Genomic DNA, 22,294 nt, shown 5'->3' on the forward strand with positions numbered 1-22,294 from the left:
GATTAGATATATTCCTTTTCTGCCGTGGAACCCCATAGTACAGTGGATTAGATGCTGTCCTTTTCTGCTCTGGAGCCCCATAGTGCAGTGGATTAGATAATGTTCTTTACTGCTGTGGAACCCCATAGTGCAGTGGATTAGATAATGTCCTTTTCTGCTGTGGAGCCCCACAGTGCAATGGATTAGATAATGTTCTTTTCTGCTGTGAAACCCCATAGTGCAGTGGATTAGATAATGTCCTTTTCTGCTGTGGAGCACCATTGTTCAGTGGATTTGATAATGTCCTTTTGTGCTGTGGAACCCCATAGTGCAGTGGATTAGATACTGTCCTTTTGTGCTGTGGAACCCCATAGTGCAGTGGATTAGATACTGTCCTTTTCTGCTGTGGAGCCCCATTGTGCAGTGGATTAGATAATGTCCTTTTGTGCTGTGGAACCCCATAGTGCAGTGGATTAGATACTGTCCTTTTCTGCTGTGGAACCCCATAGTGCAGTGGATTAGATAATGTCCTTTTGTGCTGTGGAACCCCATAGTGCAGTGGATTAGATACTGTCCTTTTCTGCTGTGGAGCCCCATAGTGCAGTGGATTTGAAAATGTCCTTTTCTGCTGTGGAATCCCATAGTGCAGTGGATTAGATACTGTCCTTTTCTGCTGTGGAATCCCACAGTGCAATGGATTAGATACTGTCCTTTGCTGCTGTGGAACCCCATATTGCAATGGATTAGATACAGTCCTTTTCATCTGTGGAACCCCATAGTACAGTGGATTAGATAATGTCCTTTTCTGCCGTGGAACCCCATAGTACAGTGGATTAGATGCTGTCCTTTCCTGCTGTGGAACCCCATAGTGCAATGGATTAGATCTGTCCTTCTCTGCTTTAGAACCCCACAGTACAGTGGATTAGATACTATCCTTTCCTGCTGTGGAACCACATAGTACAGTGGATTAGATAATGCCCTTTTCTGCTGTGGAACCCCACAGTACAGTGGATTAGATAATGCCCTTTTCTGCTGTGGAACCCCACAGTACAGTGGATTAGATAATGTCCTATTTCTGCTGTTGAACCCCACAGTGCAATGGATTAGATACTGTCCTTTTCTGCTGTGGAACCCCATATTGCAATGGATTAGATACAGTCCTTTTCATCTGTGGAACCCCATAGTACAGTGGATTAGATAATGTCCTTTTCTGCCGTGGAACCCCATAGTACAGTGGATTAGATGCTGTCCTTTCCTGCTGTGGAACCCCATAGTGCATTGGTTTAGATACTGTCCTTTTCTGCTTTAGAACCCCATAGTACAGTGGCTTAGATACTGTCCTTTCCTGCTGTGGAACCCCATAGTACGGTGGATTAGATACAGTCCTTTTCTGCTTTTGAACCCCACAGTGCAGTGGATTGGAAACTGTCATTTTCTGCTGTTGAACCCCACAGTGCAATGGATTAGATACTGTCCTTTTCTGCTGTGGATCCCCATAGTGCAATGGATTAGATACTGTCCTTTTCTGCTGTTGAACCCCACAGTGCAGTGGATTAGATACTGTCCTTTTCTGCTGTGGAACCCCATATTGCAATGGATTAGATACAGTCCTTTTCATCTGTGGAACCCCATAGTACAGTGGATTAGATAATGTCCTTTTCTGCCGTGGAACCCCATAGTACAGTGGATTAGATGCTGTCCTTTCCTGCTGTGGAACCCCATAGTGCATTGGTTTAGATACTGTCCTTTTCTGCTTTAGAACCCCATAGTACAGTGGCTTAGATACTGTCCTTTCCTGCTGTGGAACCCCATAGTACGGTGGATTAGATACAGTCCTTTTCTGCTTTTGAACCCCACAGTGCAGTGGATTGGAAACTGTCATTTTCTGCTGTTGAACCCCACAGTGCAATGGATTAGATACTGTCCTTTTCTGCTGTGGATCCCCATAGTGCAATGGATTAGATACTGTCCTTTTCTGCTGTTGAACCCCACAGTGCAGTGGATTAGATACTGTCCTTTTCTGCTGTTGAACCCCACAGTGCAATGGATTAGATACTGTCCTTTCCTGCTGTGGAACCCCATAGTACACTGGATTAGATAATGTCCTTTTCAGCTGTAGAACCCCATAGTGCAATGGATTAGATAATGTCCTTTTCTGCTGTTGAACCCCATAGTCCAGTGGATTAGATACTGTCCTTTTCTGCTGTGGAGCCCCATAGTACAGTGGATTAGATACTGTCATTTCCTGCTGTGGAACCCCATAGTGCAATGGATTAGATAATGTCCTTTTTTGCTGTGGAACCCCATAGTACAGTGGATTAGATACTGTCCTTTTCTGCTGTGGAGCCCCATAGTACAGTGGATTAGATACTGTCCTTTTCTGCTGTTGAACCCCATAGTGCGGTGGATTAGATACTGTCCTTTTCTGCTGTTGAATCCCACAGTGCAGTGGATTAGATACTGTCATTTTCTGCTGTGGAACCCCACAGTGCCATGGATTAGATACTGTCCTATTCTGCTGTTGAACCCCACAGTGCAGTGGATTAGATACTGTCCTTTTCTGCTGTTGAACCCCACAGTGCAGTGGATTAGATACTGTCATTTTCTGCTGTGGAACCCCACAGTGCCATGGATTAGATACTGTCCTTTTCTGCTGTGGAGCCCCATAGTACAGTGGATTAGAGAATGTCCTTTTCAGCTGTAGAACCCCATAGTACAGTGGATTAGATACTGTCATTTCCTGCTGTGGAGCCCCATAGTACAGTGGATTAGAGAATGTCCTTTTCAGCTGTAGAACCCCATAGTGCAGTGGATTAGATACTGTCCTTTTCTGCTGTGGAGCCCCATCGTACAGTGGATTAGATACTGTCCTTTTCTGCTGTGGAGCCCCATAGTGCAGTGGATTAGATACAGTCCTTTTCTGCCGTGGAACCCCACAGTACAGTGGATTAGATACTGTCCTTTTCTGCCGTGGAACCCCATAGTACAGTGGATTAGATACTGTCCTTTTCTGCTCTGGAGCCCCATAGTGCAGTGGATTAGATAATGTCCTTTTCTGCTGTGGAACCCCATAGTGCAATGGATTAGATACTGTCCTTTTCTGCTCTGGAGCCCCATAGTGCAGTGGATTAGATAATGTCCTTTTCTGCTGTGGAACCCCATAGTGCAGTGGATTAGATAATGTCCTTTTCTGCTGTGGAGCCCCATAGTGCAGTGGATTAGATAATGTCCTTTTCTGCTGTGGAGCCCCATTGTTCAGTGGATTAGATAATGTCCTTTTCTGCTGTGGAACCCCACAGTGCAGTGGATTAGATAATGTTCTTTTCTGCTGTGGAGCCCCATTGTTCAGTGGATTAGATACTGTCCTTTTCTGCTGTGGAGCCCCATAGTGCAGTGGATTAGATAATGTCCTTTTCTGCTGTGGAATCCCATAGTGCAGTGGATTAGATACTGCCCTTTTCTGCTGTGGAATCCCACAGTGCAATGGATTAGATACTGTCCTTTGCTGCTGTAGAACCCCATAGGGCAATGGATTAGATAATGTCCCTTCTCAAGTACGAAGAGTTTTTCTCGACCAGTAAGAAATTATTCTTTACTACTGCTGTTGTTGAAAAATACACTTCATGTGTGGGGGCAGAAAATTGAGTCAAACAGCATCATGTTCCACATCAATTAAATCTGTCAATTTATTTCATCATTCCACCAATAAATTAGACTGTATTGTGGCATCTTTTCATTTGTTTTACACAGTTCCTCTTTTTCTTGAAACTTGTATAGTTATTTTTTTCTTTGAGGGAGGCGGGGTTAGATCGGAGATGTCCAATATATGACCCGATAAAGGTTTCCATCCGACCTGCGGATGTAAACTGTACCCGGACCATTCCTCATCATTGCCTGGGCTGCGTGACTGGAGATGAGGAATTTCCCATTGTCCGACTGCCTTTTGAAAAGGATCGCACTTCAGTTTCACAGCTGACAATTCCTGACATTGGGAACAGCCATTTCACAACTTTGGACAGACTTGGGATTTTTCAGCGGACTTTTAAAAAGTCAGAGCACAAGAAAAGCCCGAGTCTGTCCGAAGTTGGAAAACAGTTGTTCTCAATGTCAGCAACTGTCAGCTATGAAACTGAACAAAGAACAAAGAAAATTACAGCACAGGAACAGGCCCTTCGGCCCTCCAAGCCTGCGCCGATCCAGATCCTCTATCTAAACATGTCGCCTATTTTCGAAGGGTCTGTATCTCTTTACTTCCTGGCCATTCATGTATCTGTCTCGATACATCTTAAAAGACGCTATCGTGCCCGCATCTACCACCTTCGCTGGCAACGCGTTCCAGGCACCCACCACCCTCTGCGTAAAGAACTTTCCACGCATATCCCACCTAAACTTTTCCCCTTTCACTTTGAACTCGTGTCCCCGAGTAATTGAATCCCCCACTCTGGGAAATAGCTTCTTGCTATCCACCCTGTCTATACCTCTCATGATTTTGTACACCTCAATCAGGTCCCCCCTCAACCTCCGTCTTTCTAATGAAAATAATCCTAATCTACTCAACCTCTCTTCATAGCTAGCGCCCTCCATACCAGGCAACATCCTGGTGAACCTCCTCTGCACCCTCTCCAAAGCATCCACATCCTTTTGGTAATGTGGCGACCAGAACTGCACGTAGTATTCCAAATGTGGCCGAACCAAAGTCCTATACAACTGTAACATGACCTGCCAACCCTTGTACTCAATACCCCGTCCGATGAAGGAAAGCATGCCGTATGCCTTCTTGACCACTCTATTGACCTGCGTTGCCACCTTCAGGGAACAATGGACCTGAACACCCAAATCTCTCTGTACATCAATTTTCCCCAGGACTTTTCCATTTACTGTATAGTTCACTCTTGAATTGGATCTTCCAAAATGCATCACCTCGCATTTGCCCCGATTGAACTCCATCTGCCATTTCTCTGCCCAACTCTCCAATCTACCTATATTCTGCTGTATTCTCTGACAGTCCCCTTCACTATCTGCTACTCCACCAATCTTAGTGTCGTCTGCAAACTTGCTAATCAGACCACCTATACTTTCCTCCAAATCATTAATGTATATCACAAACAACAGTGGTCCCAGCACGGATCTCTGTGGAACACCACTGGTCACACGTCTCCATTTTGAGAAACTCCCTTCCACTGCTACTCTCTGTCGCCTGTTGCCCAGCCAGTTCTTTATCCATCTAGCTGGTACACCTTGGACCCCATGCGCCTTCACGTTCTCCATCAGCCTACCATGGGGAACCTTATCAAACGCCTTACTGAAGTCCATGTATATGACATCTACAGCCCTTCCCTCATCAATCAACTTTGTCACTTCCTCAAAGAATTCTATTAAGTTGGTAAGATATGACCTTCCCTGCGCAAAACCATGTTGCCTATCACTGATAAGCCCATTTTCTTCCAAATGGGAATAGATCCTATCCCTCAGTATCTTCTCCAGCAGCTTCCCTACCACTGACGTCAGGCTCACCGGTCTATAATTACCTGGATTATCCCTGCTACCCTTCTTAAACAAGGGGACAACATTAGCAATTCTCCAGTCCTCCGGGACCTCACCCGTGTTTAAGGATGCTGCAAAGATATCTGTTAAGGCCCCAGCTATTTCCTCTCTCGCTTCCCTCAGTAACCTGGGATAGATCCCATCCGGACCTGGGGACTTGTCCACCTTAATGCCTTTTAGAATACCCAAATACCTGAGTTGTGATCTTTGGTGAAAAAACTGACCAAGCATCTGCTGAGTTTTTTCGCTCTCTGCAACTGTCAGGGGATGGCACAGAGAGAGAGAGAGTGTGAGAGAGGAACAGTCAGAGAGAGAGAGGAACAGAGAGAGAGAGAGAGGAACAGAGAGAGAGAGAGAGAGCGAGGAACAGAGAGAGAGAGAGAGAGCGAGGAACAGAGAGAGAGGAACAGAGAGAGAGAGAGAGGAACAGAGAGAGAGAGAGAGGAACAGAGAGAGAAAGAGAGGGAGAAACAGAGAGAGAAAGAGAGAGAAACAGAGAGAGAAAGAGAGGGAGAAACAGAGAGAGAAAGAGAGAGAAACAGAGAGAGAGAGAGAAACAGAGAGAGAGAGCGAGGAACAGACAGAGAGAGAGCGAGGAACAGAGAGAGAGAGAGAGAGAGAGAGGAACAGACAGAGAGAGAGAGAGGAACAGAGAGAAAGAGAGAGGAACAGAGAGAAAGAGAGAGGGGAACGGAGAGAGAGAGGGGAACAGAGACAGAGGAACAGAGACAGAGAGAGAGAGAGAGCGAGGAACAGAGAGAGAGAGAGAGAGCGAGGAACAGAGAGAGAGAGAGAGCAAGGAACAGAGAGAGAGAGTGAGGAACAGAGAGAGAGAGAGTGAGGAACAGAGAGAGAGAGAGCGAGGAACAGAGAGAGAGAGAGCGAGGAACAGAGAGAGAGAGAGAGCGAGGAACAGAGAGAGAGAGCGATGAACAGAGAGAGACAGAGAGAGAGAGGAACAGAGAGAGAGAGAGAGAAACAGAGAGAGAGAGAAACAGAGAGAGAGAGGAACAAAGAGAGAGAGAGAGAGAGGAACAGAGAGAGAGAGGAACAGACAGAAAGAGAGAGAGGAACAGAAAGAGAGAGAGGAACAGAGAGAGAGAGAGGAACAGAGAGAGAAAAAAACAGAGAGAGAGAGAGAGAAAAACAGAGAGAGAGAGAGAAAGGAACAGAGAGAGAGAGAGAGGAACAGACAGAGAGAGAGAGCGAGGAACAGAGAGAGAGAGAGAGAGAGAGGAACAGAGAGAGAGAGCGAGGAACAGAGAGAGACAGAGAGAGAGGGAGGAACAGACAGAGAGAGAGAGAAACAGAGAGAGAGAGAGAGAAACAGAGAGAGAGAGAGAGAGAGAGAGAGAAACAGAGAGAGAAACAGAGAGAGAGAGAGAGGAACAGAGAGAGAGAGAGGAACAGAGAGAGAGAGAGAGAGGAACAGAGAGAGAGAGGAACAGAGAGAGAGAGAGCGAGGAACAGAGAGAGAGTGGGGGAGGGACGGACAGAGAGAGAGGGGGAGGGACGGACAGAGAGAGAGAGGGGGAGGGAAGGACAGAGAGAGGAGGAGGGAGGGACAGAGAGAGAGGGAGGGAAGGAGGGACCGAGAGAGAGAGGGAGGGAAGAGGGAGAGGAGGGACAGAGAGAGGGGTTGTCAGAGGGAGGGAGGGGTTGTCAGAGGGAGGGAGTGGGTGTTGGAGGGAGGGAGGGGGTGTTGGAGGGAGGGAGGGGGTGTTGAAGGGAGGGGGACAGGGACAGAGATGGGGGGGGACAGAAAAAGAGAGGAGGGAACAGGAGAAAGGGGGGAACAGGGAGAGGGAGATGGGATATGGAGAGAGAGGGGGACTGGGGGAAACAGAACGAGGGCAACAGGGGTGGTGGGCGGGGGCTGGTTTACAGGGAGAGCGAGTGATCAAGATCATTCCTGACTGAATGACATCGATCCGGAATACTCCACATTGCTGCATCAACCTTGTGGGAAAACATTGACTACTTGTGCAAGCAAATAAAAATGCCAGGTATCTCACTAAATCAGTGTCCAACATAGTGAAGAGAAAGTAAGTCAATAAATTAGTGTTCTCATTTAAAGCTTCTTCACAAAAATGTATACTTGTCGTTGTTTTGACTACTGGTAAGATAATATTTTATGTCTCTGTCTTCCTGAAATTGTCTCACTGGCCTCCTATGTAAGACAATAATTGTAATGTGGCCCTCCAGGCGAAAAGGTTGGACAACTGTGGGTTGAAGTGATTTTGTTGATTGGTTAACCAGCCAGAAGACAACTTAACATTAGCAAAATGGGACCCTCCCACACAATGTTCTCTTCCTCCCCCAGCTACACATTCAATACTAGAAAAAGAAGCCACACATTACAGCTGTAATTTGCCTGTCAGTCCAGGGTCAGGAGAAACCCTTTAAAACATGTTAGATACAGGTGAAAGTGCCAGCAGCATTCTGGTTGGATTTCGCTGTCAGGTTTTCAGCTCCCAACTTGTGATTGGTGCAGAGTTATAATTGTGAGCTGATCACGTGATATGTAAATACTGTAAATTCTTCCCAATATTCCAGTCTGAGTTTTCAATCTACAGCTCAGTCTTTTTATTGATTTTAATGGGATGATTATTTTGAGGCAAATGGAACTTTTGATCCAAAATCAAAACAGAAAATGCTGGAAATGCTCAACTGGTTCAGACATCATCTGTGGAGAGAGAAACAGAGTTAACACTTCAGGTCAATGACCTTTTGTCAGATTTAGAAAAAGTTAAAGATGTAACAGATTTTTAAAAAAGTACAGAGGCAGGAAAAGAGGGGAGGGAGAAGAACAAAAGGGAGGGTCTGTGATAAGGTGGAAGGCAGGAGAGATTAAATGACCAGAGGGACGATGGTGTAAGGCAAAAGGAGATGGTAATGGGACAAGTAAAGGAACAAAAGATGGGTCCAGCGGAGGTGTAAATGGGAATAGCAGAATCATTATCAATAACTGGTCTCTGGAAATAATGGGGTTGGAGGTTGTGATGTGAAATTGTTTAACTCAGTGTTGAGTCTGGTACATTGTAAATTGCCTACGGACATTAGATCCCTATTGTTAGTCATTGGATTCTAACCCAGCAGTGATGGTGCAGTGTGAGTGAGAGGCTTCCTTGTTCACACTATGTGAAGATACAGTTGATATTTTTAACTAACAATCAGCAATAAGTGTCTGATATTAAATATTCTTGTTTTGTGCAGGTTACAACGAAGTGGAAATAGATTGTGGTAAGTACAGAACTCCGACACAATTCAATAAAACAGTCCCCGAATTTATAATAAAACTGGAAGCACAGTTCCTGAACTCTTCAATATCAGTGCTGAAAGAGCTGATCTGATTGCATCTTTTGAGGGGGGGGACACAGAGACACAGAGAGAAGGAGCGAGAGCAAGAGACTCAGACGCAGAGTGAGTGAGTCACAGAGAGAGTGAGTGAGTCACAGAGAGAGTAGGACACAAGTTTCGGGGGAGTGGGGAGGGGGAAGAGAGAAAGACAGACAGCGAGAGAGAGAGAGTGAGTGAGGAGAGAGCACGATCAAGATCATTCCTGACAGATGGACATCTGTCTGGAATACTCCACATTGCTACATCACGTGTGTGGGGAGACATTGACTACTTATGCAAGCAAAAATAATACCAGATATCTCACTAAATCGGTGTTCAACATAGTGATGAGAAAGTAGGTTAATACAGTCGTCTTCTCATTGAAAACTTGCTCACAAAAATATGCATTTTTTGTTGTTTTGATAAATAGTAAAATAAATTTCGAATGCCTTTATCTTTCTGAAATATGCTCACCGGCCCCTGTGTAGGACAAAAATTGTAATGTGGACCCTCATGTGAAAAGGTTGGACCCTCTGCAGTTTCCAACCTTCAGACCCAAAAGACCAGCTTTGAAAAACAATTGAACTGCTGTGAGTAGGAACTGCTGTTCTGACCTTTGGGGCAGCTTCATGGGTTTCCGGCAAGCTTTAAAAAAAAATCAGAACTAACAGTTCTGGTGTTAAAATTTACTTCATCCTTCATAATTACATGATGTGCCACCTGTATTAAATGTTGGAATGCTGAGGTCACTTTGGTGATTTTATATAAATACATTCATCCACCGTCTTAATGATAATCGAAGGTAAACAAAGGGAAAACTAATGTTTCTGCACATTTGAAGTGACCTGGAAGCATTTACATTCATTACAGATCATTAACGATGTTATAATTACATGATTCCTGTCAAAAGAAATTCAGACTTTATTGTCTTTGGCCAGTAGTTTTCAGCTCTTTTAGTCTTTGGCCACTCTCACCCCTGTTTAAATGTCTTGCTCCAAGCCTTTAAACTTGTGTTTTTAAATAACTTTGTGGCTCGGTTATTTTCAAACTGGATTATCCAACATTCGGCCCGTGGGCTAGAATCCGGCCCACCGAAGGTTTCCATCTGGCCCACCAATCCTCTGGGACTGTGGCTCAGCTTTGATTGACAGCTCTCCTATTACAGTGTACGTCAGGAGGCGGGGGTAGGTGGGACCTGTGTTCAATGGATAGCGGCCGCCTGTCTGTGATTGCTCAGTGTCTGTGACTGACAGTGGGCTGTCTGGGTGGGGTGAGTGCTGATTGGTGGTTCATGGTGCAGGTCGTTGGGATCCGCCGCCCCTGCTGTTGTCACACGGTTCAGGGAGTGAGCAGGAATGGCTGCTGTAGGGGAGAGGGAGAGAGAGGCCGAGGAGAGAGCAGTAAGTGGGCCAGGACACAGCCAGAGGCATGGGGTGGAGCAGCACAGTGCTGAGGGAGCACGCCGAGAGTCAGACAGCCCTTTAAACAAGCACCAACCCGGGGATCAGATAGAGGGAGATAGAGAGGGAGAGAGAGGGACACAGAGAGGGGAGAGAGACAGTGGGGAAGGGAGAGGGACACAGAGGGGGAAAGAGAGAGAGGGGGAGAGAGAGGGATACAGAGGAGAGAGAGGGACACAGAGAGGGGAGAGAGACAGTGGGGGAGAGAGAAGAACACAGAGGGGGAAAGAGAGAGAGGGGGAGAGAGAGGGACACAGAGAGGGGAGAGAGACAGTGGGGGAGAGAGAGGGACACAGAGGGGGAAAGAGAGAGAGGGGGAGAGAGAGGGACACAGAGAGGGGAGAGAGACAGTGGGGGAGAGAGAGAGACACAGAGGAGAGAGAGGGACACAGAGGGGAGAGAGGGACACAGAGAGGGGAGAGAGATAGTGGGGGAGAGAGAGGGACACAGAGGAGAGAGAGGAGAGAGACTGGTGGGAGAGAGAGGGACATGGGGGAGAGACAGGGACATGGGGGGAGAGAGAGGGGAAAGAGTGGGATGAGAAAGAGAGGGAGGAGAGAGAGGAACACAGAGGGGGGAGAGAAAGTGGGGGAAGAGAGAGAGAGAGGAGAAAGATGGACAGAGAGCGAGAGCGAGGGGAGAGAAAGAGATCAAGATCGTTTCTGACAGATGGATATCTGTCCGAGTTCTCCACATCACTACATCAGGTGTGCAGGCAGACATTGGCTACTTATGCAAGTAAAAACAATGCCAGGTATCTCACGAAACAGGGAGAAATGTGTTTTAGATCGGACTATGTTTTGATAGCATTAGGTTGTCTATACACTTTATATACAGATTAATTTCCCCCATGTCTAGCTGAGTCAATAATTTTGTCAAATGTCTGTTGATGTCTGTCCCGACTCTAAACTGTTTGATGTTTTTCCCAGTTCCATCCAGAAGGTGAACATCACCTGCTCTGATTGGGAAATGTTCCACATGCTCTTCAGACAGACTTGCTGTGTGGAGGGCTGTCCTTCACTCCAGAAGGGAATGTATTTGTTGCAGTTAATAGCAGGACTTGTGCTAAACTGCTTATTGTGTGGTTCTCTCACTCTGCATTGGGCAGGTCCAGTCAGCACTGAGCTACATTCTCTGGAATGAAAGAACAGTCATGTTCCAAGAGGTCTCCTGGACTGCTGTCCACAGTTCTTTTGGGCCTCCTTATCTCGAGAGACAATGGATACGCGCCTGGAGGTGGTCAGTGGTTTGTGAAGCAGCGCCTGGAGTGGCTATAAAGGCCAATTCTGGAGTGACAGGCTCTTCCACAGGTGCTGCAGAGAAATTTGTTTGTTGGGGCTGTTGCACAGTTGGCTCTCCCCTTGCGCCTCTGTCTTTTTTCCTGCCAACTACTAAGTCTCTTCGACTCGCCACAATTTAGCCCTGTCTTTATGGCTGCCCGCCAGCTCTGGCGAATGCTGGCAACTGACTCCCACGACTTGTGATCAATGTCACACGATTTCATGTCGTGTTTGCAGACGTCTTTATAACGGAGACATGGACGGCCGGTGGGTCTGATACCAGTGGCGAGCTCGCTGTACAATGTGTCTTTGGGGATCCTGCCATCTTCCATGCGGCTCACATGGCCAAGCCATCTCAAGCGCCGCTGACTCAGTAGTGTGTATAAGCTGGGGATGTTGGCCGCTTCAAGGACTTCTGTGTTGGAGATATAGTCCTGCCACCTGATGCCAAGTATTCTCCGAAGGCAGCGAAGATGGAATGAATTGAGACGTCGCTCTTGGCTGGCATACGTTGTCCAGGCCTCGCTGCCGTAGAGCAAGGTACTGAGGACACAGGCCTGATACACTCGGACTTTTGTGTTCCGTGTCAGTGCGCCATTTTCCCACACTCTCTTGGCCAGTCTGGACATAGCAGTGGAAGCCTTACCCATGCGCTTGTTGATTTCTGCATCTAGAGACAGGTTACTGGTGATAGTTGAGCCTAGGTAGGTGAACTCTTGAACCACTTCCAGTGCGTGGTCGCCAATATTGATGGATGGAGCATTTCTGACATCCTGCCCCATGATGTTCGTTTTCTTGAGGCTGATGGTTAGGCCAAATTCATTGCAAGCAGACGCAAACCTGTCGATGAGACTCTGCAGGCATTCTTCAGTGTGAGATGTTAAAGCAGCATCGTCAGCAAAGAGGAGTTCTCTGATGAGGACTTTCCGTACTTTGGACTTCGCTCTTAGACGGGCAAGGTTGAACAACCTGCCCCCTGATCTTGTGTGGAGGAAAATTCCTTCTTCAGAGGATTTGAACGCATGTGAAAGCAGCAGGGAGAAGAAAATCCCAAAAAGTGTGGGTGCGAGAACATAGCCCTGTTTCACACCACTCAGGATAGGAAAGGGCTCTGATGAGGAGCCACCATGTTGAATTGTGCCTTTCATATTGTCATGGGATGAGGTGATGATACTTAGTAGCTTTGGTGGACATCCGATCTTTTCTAGTAGTCTGAAGAGACCACGTCTGCTGACGAGGTCAAAGGCTTTGGTGAGATCAATGAAAGCAATGTAGAGGGGCATCTGTTGTTCACGGCATTTCTCCTGTATCTGACGAAGGGAGAACAGCATGTCAATAGTCGATCTCTCTGCACGAAAGCCACACTGTGCCTCAGGGTAGACGCGCTCGGCCAGCTTCTGGAGCCTGTTCAGAGCGACTCGAGCAAAGACTTTCCCCACTATGCTGAGCAGGGAGATTCCACGGTAGTTGTTGCAGTCACCGCGGTCACCTTTGTTTTTATAGAGGGTGATGATGTTGGCATCGCGCATGTCCTGGGGTACTGCTCCCTCGTCCCAGCACAGGCATAGCAGTTCATGTAGTGCTGAGAGTATAGCAGGCTTGGCACTCTTGATTATTTCAGGGGTAATGCTGTCCTTCCCAGGGGCTTTTCCGCTGGCTAGGGAATCAATGGCATCACTGAGTTCCGATTTGGTTGGCTGTATGTCCAGCTCATCCATGACTGGTAGAGGCTGGGCTGCATTGAGGGCAGTCTCAGTGACAGCATTCTCCCTGGAGTACAGTTCTAGGTAGTGCTCAACCCAGCGGTCCATCTGTTTGCGTTGGTCAGTGATTATGTCCCCCGATTTAGATTTGAGGGGGGTGATCTTCTTGATGGTTGGCCCAAGAGCTCTCTTCATGCCATCATACATTCCTCTGATGTTTCCGGTGTCTGAGGCCAGCTGAATATGACTGCATAGGTGTTGCCAGTAGTCGTTTGCGCAACGCCTAGCTGTTCTTTGTGCAGTACTTCTGGCTGCTTTAAGTGCTGCGGATGTTAAATCGCTGGGGGCTTTCTTGTAGTTCAAAAGTGCAATGCGCTTAGCGGCTATGACAGGTTCCAGCTCTTCATTATGAGATTGAAACCAGTCTGCATTTCTCTTCGCACTTTTGCCGTAGGTGGTCAAAGCTGACTCATAGATGGCGTCTCTGATGTGGGCCCACTTGGTCTCAGCATCCCCTGTGGGAGTGTTTTGAAGGGCTGTTACAAGTGAATTTAGAAATTTTTGTAACAGCTGTGGGTGAGAAATTCTGCTCGTGTTGATGCGCGGGTGGCCCTTCTGCTTGGAATGATGCAACTTCTTTGGTCTGAGTCTAACCTTGCTGCACACCAGGGAGTGGTCGGTGTCGCAGTCCGCACTGTGGAAGCTGCGTGTGATTTGAACACTGTTTAAGGCGGCTCGCCTTGTGACAATGAGGTCTAGCTGGTGCCAACGACGTGATCTTGGGTGCCTCCATGAAACCTGGTGACAGGGTTTAGTGTGAAAGAACGAGTTGGTGATGCAGAGGTTATGATAGGTACACAACTCAAGCAGTCTCTGCCCGTTCTCATTCATCCTTCCAACGCCATAGCGCCCAAGGCAGGAGGGCCATGAGTCATGGTCGGCCCCAACCCTGGCATTAAAGTCCCCCAGCAGGAATAGGTGTTCGGTGTTGGGGATGCTGCTAATGATGTTATGGAGTTGTTCATAGAACTGGTCTTTAGCTTCAGGTGCGGAACAGAGTGTTGGAGCATAGATGCTGAGTAGGTGTACTGGACCAGAGGTGGTGAGCAGTCGGATGGACAGTATGCGTTCCGAGCCATTTGAGGGAGGCTCTATCATGCTGAGCAAGGAGTTTCTGATGGCAAAGCCCACTCCATGCTGTCTTGGTTCTTCAGGATCCCTGCCCTGCCAGAAGAAGGTGTAGTCTTGCTCTGCTAGAGAGCCACTCGCGGGGAGGCGAGTCTCCTGAAGTGCTGCAATGTCCACATTGAGTCTACTGAGCTCGTTGTTAATGATGGCGGTCTTCCGAGAATCGTTGATTTGTGTAAGGTCTTCCGACAGGCCAGGACACATAGTTCTGACGTTCCAGCTTGCAAAGCGAAGGGCTGGTACCTTCTTTCCTTTTTTCATGTTGTTTGGTGCGGTGTATCAGTCCACCTTTCGGGCAATGACCCTGAGCTCCAAGCACCCATTGAAGCAGGCAGACTGTAGCGGGACAGAACCTTATTGACCGGGGGCTGCCCGGTTTGAGGCGGGCGGTAGCTGTCCAGTGAGGTGCAATGACCTCTCCCACCGACAAAGGCAACCCGTGGCGCCCAGTTTCTACGCCAATTTATCTGGACTTATAACCCGTAACTGCTGCCTTCCGTGTTGTTTCAGTCGCTGTGAGGCAACTATGGAGTGACCTCTCCATGGCGCATGCCTGGGCAAATTTATGGAGGTTGAGAGTTGCCCAGTCGTCAAAACCCCCCTCTCGGCCTTTCTGGTGGGGTCCAAAGGAGTGCAGGACACGACGTTTGGCACCAGTATGGCTGCAGGAACTGCCGGAAACATGCCAAAGGTGACACATGACCGCCTACGGGGTTCCGCTCCGGATTTTCTGTTAGGGTTTACTCCCTTAGCCTTGGTCTCTCCCGAGACGCCCACAAGGCAGTGGGGTTGTTGGGGCCCCTACACAGGTGTAGGATGGTGCCGGTGGGAGGAGGGGATGCAAGGGGGAGGGGTAGAGGGAGGGGGTGGGGGGGGGGGGGTGCAGGGGAAGGGGGTGCGGGGTGAAGATGGTGCGAGGGGGGGGCGGGCTGGGACGGGGTTGTGAGGGGGTGAGCTGAGAGGGTGGAGCAGGGAAGGGGACGGGGTGGGGGGGGGGGGGGTGGAAGGGGGGTAAAGGGGGGGGGGGGGGTGGAATCTGGTGCAGGTAATAAGCCATTTCCTCAGTGCCCACCATCGACGTCCGGAAAGCTCATCCACGTCCTTCGGGAGGTGAAGCATCATTTGGCAGACTTAGAGGTGATTACATTTGCTAAGGGTTTTTTTTTTTTGCAGTGGTTTAAATAAAGGCATGCAGCATTGCCGACAGTGCGCTGCAGATGCTCTCCGAGCCATCTCCCGCGGGCGCTTTGAAGTTGCGGCCGGGGGGGGCCGTTCGTGGATGTTTTGGGTGTTCGGGGCACCTTTTCACAGGACTTGTCTCGGGTCCCGCAGCTCCTTCTTCACCTCAATGGACTTACCGCATGCCGTGGCTGCAGACACTCTGGACTGTGAAGACAGCAGGATCGGAGATTAAAGTATCGGCAGCTGTTCTCGTCAGTTTCATCCGGATCAATTTCATTGAGAAAACAAAGAGCAGGTGTGGCTGGGGGAGGGCAGTGGGCCCAGGTAACATACACTAAACTAACTGTTAACTTTTAGATAGGGCTCAGATGAACTGATTTAAAGAGCCAGGGGAATTTAAACAGTTTAAGAGGGCAGATTGTGGGAGAAAACGTTAGGGATGGGAGCAGATGGCCATGGATAGAGTTGAACAGCAAGGGAGCTTCCTAGGGAGCTTCCAGCCCAGGAGCCATCTTGAAGGTTCAGTGCAAAGGCAGAAGCCAGATTCACACATTTTAGGCTGGGCCTGACCCCCAGTTGCTGGTGACAATGAATCTGAGATAAACTTTTTCCATTTGCTGCTCTGCTACTAAACCACAGGTTACTCTGTGTTCGTGGCACTGACTCCATCTTAGTACAGTCACACTGCAGGCTCTTTCACAGTTAAAACCACAGGTTTCTCTGTGTTTGTGGCACTGACTCCATCTTAGTACAGTCACACTGCAGGCTCTTTCACATTTAAAACCACAGGTTTCTCTGTGTTTGTGGCACTGACTCCATCTTAGTACAGTCACACTGCAGGCTCTTTCACAGTTAAAACCACAGGTTTCTCTGGGTTCGTGGCACTGACTCCATCTTAGCACAGTCACACTGCAGGTACTTTCACAGTTAGAACCACAGGTTTCTCTGTGTTTGTGGCACTGACTCCATCTTAGTACAGTCACACTGCAGGCACTTTCACAGTTAAAACCACAGGTTTCTCTGTGTTTGTGGCACTGACTCCATCTTAGCACAGTCACACTGCAGGTACTTTCACAGTTAAAACCACAGGTTTCTCTGTGTTTGTGGCACAGACTCCATCTTAGTACAGTCACACTGCAGGCTCTTTCACAGTTAAAACCACAGGTTTCTCTGGGTTCGTGGCACTGACTCCATCTTAGTACAGTCACACTGCAGGCACTTTCACAGTTAAAACCACAGGTTTCTCTGTGTTTGTGGCACTGACTCCATCTTAGCACAGTCACACTGCAGGTACTTTCACAGTTAAAACCACAGGTTTCTCTGTGTTTGTGGCACAGACTCCATCTTAGTACAGTCACACTGCAGGCTCTTTCACAGTTAAAACCACAGGTTTCTCTGGGTTCGTGGCACTGACTCCATCTTAGCACAGTCACACTGCAGGTACTTTCACAGTTAGAACCACAGGTTTCTCTGTGTTTGTGGCACTGACTCCATCTTAGTACAGTCACACTGCAGGCACTTTCACAGTTAAAACCACAGGTTTCTCTGTGTTTGTGGCACTGACTCCATCTTAGCACAGTCACACTGCAGGTACTTTCACAGTTAAAACCACAGGTTTCTCTGTGTTTGTGGCACAGACTCCATCTTAGTACAGTCACACTGCAGGCTCTTTCACAGTTAAAACCACAGGTTTCTCTGGGTTCGTGGCACTGACTCCATCTTAGTACAGTCACACTGCAGGCACTTTCACAGTTAAAACCACAGGTTTCTCTGTGTTTGTGGCACTGACTCCATCTTAGCACAGTCACACTGCAGGTACTTTCACAGTTAAAACCACAGGTTTCTCTGTGTTTGTGGCACAGACTCCATCTTAGTACAGTCACACTGCAGGCACTTTCACAGTTAAAACCACAGGTTTCTCTGTGTTTGTGGCACAGACTCCATCTTAGTACAGTCACACTGCAGGCTCTTTCACAGTTAAAACCACAGGTTTCTCTGGGTTCGTGGCACAGACTCCATCTTAGTACAGTCACACTGCAGGCACTTTCATAGTTAAAACCACAGGTTTCTCTGTGTTCGTGGCACTGACTCCATCTTAGTACAGTCACACTGCAGGCTCTTTCACAGTTAAAACCACAGGATTCTCTGGGTTCGTGGCACTGACTCCATCTTAGTACAGTCACACTGCAGGTACTTTCACAGTTAAAACCACAGGATTCTCTGGGTTCGTGGCACTGACTCCATCTTCGTACAGTCACACTGCAGGTACTTTCAGAGTTAAAACCAGAGGTTTCTCTGGGTTCGTGGCACTGACTCCATCTTAGTACAGTCACACTGCAGGCACTTTCACAGTTAAAACCACAGGTTACTTCTGTCAGTGGAGATGAATGTAAAATAGTGTCTGAGCTCAAACAGCAACAGAAATTCACTCAGGATCTCAGGTGAGGAATTCTCAAAGAGAAGAGGAATCTTTTCAGGATCAAATGGTCGGAAGAATTGTTCAGATCGTTGTGTAGGAATATAAAGAAATGTCCCAAAGTGCTTTACAGCCAATGAAATAATTTTGAAGTATAGTCTGTTGTTACGACCAGGTGAGAAATGTGTCTGGTGGTCTTTTGCTGTCTTTACCTGGTCTTAGTGGAACAGGGTTTAATTTTAAACACACTGTGTTTTGAGCTCCCCTTTTTGTGAATCCTTTTTCACAACTTTCCAATTATAAGATAAAGAAACCAATTCACACAGCCTTTCTGAGGTTTAAAGAAGAAAGATGAAATTTTATTAAACCTTAAACTCTAACACAGTTAGATGGATATGGATATACGACGAACCCACATTAACATGCACACGTGATATACACATGCAGATAGGGACAGAAAAGAGAAGAAAATACAATAGAGAGGGGTTTGAGGTAATATCAGAAGAGTTTCTTGTTTATGGTGATTCAAGCTCACTGTAGTCCTTTTGTAAGTCGTCTTGCTTTTCGTTGAGGCCCAGTGGTGTTCCTAAAACCTTGTTCACCTAGGAAACCTTTCTCTCTTTGAGGTTAACACGTTTTTACAAGATTCAGTTCCATGGAAAAGAGATGGGAGCAGGCAGACAGGAGAGGACTCTCCTTCAATTCCAGGTGCACATGGCATTCTGAGTTCAAATCCTTTGTTGGAATCAAATTCTCTGCAACAGTCAGGTAGTCATTTTTTTTTATTTCCGAAATATACTTTATTCATAAAAATCTGTAAAAAATACATTTCCAAACAGTTTCAAACAGCACCAAAAAATACTAACATTGCAAGGGAGATCAGTTTCCTTCAATACAATCATGAGTTGCCTCACAACCCTTCCATTTCACCTTTGTCATACCAATTACATTTTAACATTTACAGCAAATGAAAATTTTCCCGATACAGTTCGAGGGGTTTCCCATGGATCCAGCCCCTCAGTTCAGCTTGGTGGGGGGACCTTACACTGTGGTCTTTCCCCATTGAGCCTTTGCTGCGGCTGCCCCAAGCTTTAGTGCGTCCCTCAGCACGTAGTCCTGGACCTTGGAATGTGCCAGACTGCAACATTCGGTCGTGGACAACTCTTTGCGCTGGAAGACCAGCAAGTTTCGGGCAGACCAAAGGGCGTCTTTCACCGAATTGATAGTCCTCCAGCAGCATGATGTTTGTCTCGGTGTGCGTCCCTGGGAACAGCCCATCGAGCACAGACTCCTGTGTTACAGAGCTGCTTGGGATGAACCTCGACAAAAACCACTGCATCTCTTTCCACACCTGCTTTGCAAAGACACATTCCAGAAGGGGGTGGGCAACCGTCTCTTCCCCACCACAGCCACCTCGAGGGCAGCGTGTGGAGGGGGTGAGACTTCGGGCGTGCAGGAAGGATCTGACGGTGGGGGAGGGCCCTTCTCACCACCAGCCAAGCTACGTCTTGGTGCTTGTTTGAAAGTTCTGGTGATGAGGCATTCTGCCAAATGACTTTGACGGTCTGCTCAGGGAACCATCCGACAGGATCCACCATCTCCTTGTCCCGTAGGGCCTTGAGGACATTCCGTGCAGACCACTGCCTGATGGACCGGTGGTCAAAGGTGTTTTCCCACAGAAACTGCTCCACGAAGGATAGGTGGTACGGTACAGCACAACTGCATGGAGCGTTCCGCAGCAATGTGACCAGGCCCGTCCTTCGCAACACCGGGGACAGATAGAACCTCAGCACGTAGTGACACTTGGAGTTTGCGTACTGGGGATCTACACACAGCTTGATGCAGCCGCACACGAAGGTGGTCATCAGGATGAGGGCCACGTTGGGTACATTTTTCCCGCCCTTATCCAGAGATTTGAACATCGTGTCCCTGCGGACCCGGTCCATTTTAGATCCCCAGATGAAGTGGAAAATGGCTCGGGTGACCGCCACAGCGCAGGAGTGGTGTATGGGCCAGACCTGCGCCACGGAGAGCAACAACGTGAGCGCCTCGCACCTGATGACCAGGTTCTTACCCACAATGGAGAGAGATCGCTGCTCCCACATGCTCAACTTTTGTTGTACCTTGGCTACTCGCTCCTCCCAGGTTTTGGTGCACGCCCCGGCCCTTCCGAACCATATCCCCAGCACCTTCAGGTAGTCTGACCTGATGGTGAATGGGACAAAGGATCGGTCGGCCCAGTTCCCAAAGAACATGGCCTCGCTCTTGCCGTGGTTAACTTTGGCTCCCGAGGCCAGTTCGAACTGGTCGCAGATGCTCATCAGTCTGCGCACGGACAGCGGATCCGAGCAGAAGACGGCGACGTCATCCATGTACAGGGAGGTTTTCACCTGAGTGCCTCCGCTGCCTGGGATTGTCACCCCTCTTATGCTTGCATCCTTCCTAATAGACTCAGCAAAAGGTTCAATGCAGCAAACAAACAAGACTGGGGAGAGAGGACAGCCCTGTCTGACTCCAGATTGGATCGGGAAACTTTCCGATTCCCACCCTTGATTGAGACTGCGCTACTGATGTTTGTGTAGATCAGTTGGATCCAATTGCAGATTCCCTCCCCAAACCCCATTTTGGAAAGCATGTCCATCATGTAGGTGTGCGATATCCTGTCAAAAGTCTTCTCCTGGTCCAGGCTGATGAGGCAGGTGTCCACCCTCCTGTCCCGCACGTTGGCGATCGTATCCCTGAGTAGCGCGAGACTATCAGAGATCTTCCTGCCGGGTACAGTACAGGTCTGATCGGGGTGAATCACCAACTCCAGAGCAGACTTGACTCGACTGGCTATGACTTTGGACAGAATCTTGTAATCAACATTAAGCAGTGAGATGGGCCGCCAATTTCTGATTTCTGCCCTCTCCCCCTTCCGCTTGTAAATGAGGGTGATGATGCCTTTCCTCATGGATTCTGACATGCTGCCGGCCAGGAGCATACTCTCGTATACTTCCAGCAGGTCTGGGCCGACCCAGTCCCACAGGGCCGAGTACAACTCGACCGGTAAGCCGTCGCTTCCGGGAGTTTTACTCGTCTCGAAGGACTCGACGGCCTTTGTCAGCTCGTCCTGAGTTAGCGGCTTGTACAGTCTCTCCCTCGTGCTGTCATCTAAGACCTCTGTGATAGATGACAGGAAGGACTGGGAGGCTCTGCTGTCTGTGGACTTCGCGTCATACAGCCCAGCATAAAAGGATTTGCTGATCCATAGTATGTCGGACTGCGAAGACGTTACCGAGCCATCTTCTTCCTTCAGGCTGCTGATAACAGAGCTCTCTCTGTGCACCTTTTGGAAGAAGTAACACGAGCACGTCTCATCCTGCTCGATGGAGCGGACTCTGGACCGGAAGATGATCTTGGAGGCCTCCTTGGCAAAGAGCGAGGCCTGCTGGCTCTTCACCTCTTGGAGGTCCTCCTTGACCTCGACCCCCAACGACTGCAACCGGAGCAGATTTTGCATACTTTTCTGGAGTCGGGACATTTCCCTCTGTCTCTCTCTCGCCCTCTGAATACCTTTGTGGATGAAGAACCTCTTGATGTTCTCCTTGATCGCTTCCCACCAGTGAACTGGAGACTCAAAGAGGGGTTTCACGGTCCTCCAACCTTTGTAATCCCTTTTGAGTTCCTCAACGTTCTCTGGGGTCAGCAGTGCAGCATTGAGCTTCCACGTCCCTCTGCCAACCCGCTGGTCATCCTATAAGTGACAGTCGGCCAGTAAGAGGCAGTGGTCGGAGAAGAACACTGGCTTGACGTCGGTGGATCCGACCGTGACACCACGGGACACAAACAGGAAGTCAATCCTGGAACGGGCAGACCCGTCCGATCTTGACCATGTGTATCTGCGCTGCGCTCCGTCTGCAGGTTTGCTGAAGACGTCGTGCAGTTTGGCATCTTTAACTGTTTCTATTAGGAATCTGGACGTAGCGTCCAGTTTGCTGTTGTCACTGCCGGAACGTCCAGCCGCATCGATGATGCAGTTGAAGTCACCGCCTAGGAAGACAGGCCTGGACGTCGCCAGCAGCAGTGGGAGCTGCTGGAAGACGGTCAGCCGCTCGCTGCGTTGTACCGGGGCGTACACGTTGATCAACCGGAGCGGAGCGTTGTTGTCCATTACGTCTGCTACGAGGAGGCGACCGCCCACCACCTCCTTAACTTCGGAGA

The 22,294-nt window shown here is 48.5% G+C and overlaps 1 protein-coding gene across 1 annotated transcript in view; it reads left to right on the plus strand.

Annotated features, from left to right (window-relative positions):
• The window catches only part of LOC137346106 (butyrophilin subfamily 1 member A1-like), a 139,439-nt gene that overhangs the window by 100,860 nt on the left and 16,285 nt on the right, over window positions 1–22,294 (plus strand). The window contains exon 7 of the mRNA XM_068009403.1: window positions 8,740–8,766. Coding sequence (XP_067865504.1) covers window positions 8,740–8,766 — 27 coding nt within the window. The remainder of the gene's footprint in view (window positions 1–8,739; window positions 8,767–22,294) is intronic.

Source organism: Heterodontus francisci, chromosome 29 (assembly GCF_036365525.1).
Source record: "Heterodontus francisci isolate sHetFra1 chromosome 29, sHetFra1.hap1, whole genome shotgun sequence".
NCBI lineage: Eukaryota > Metazoa > Chordata > Chondrichthyes > Heterodontiformes > Heterodontidae > Heterodontus > Heterodontus francisci.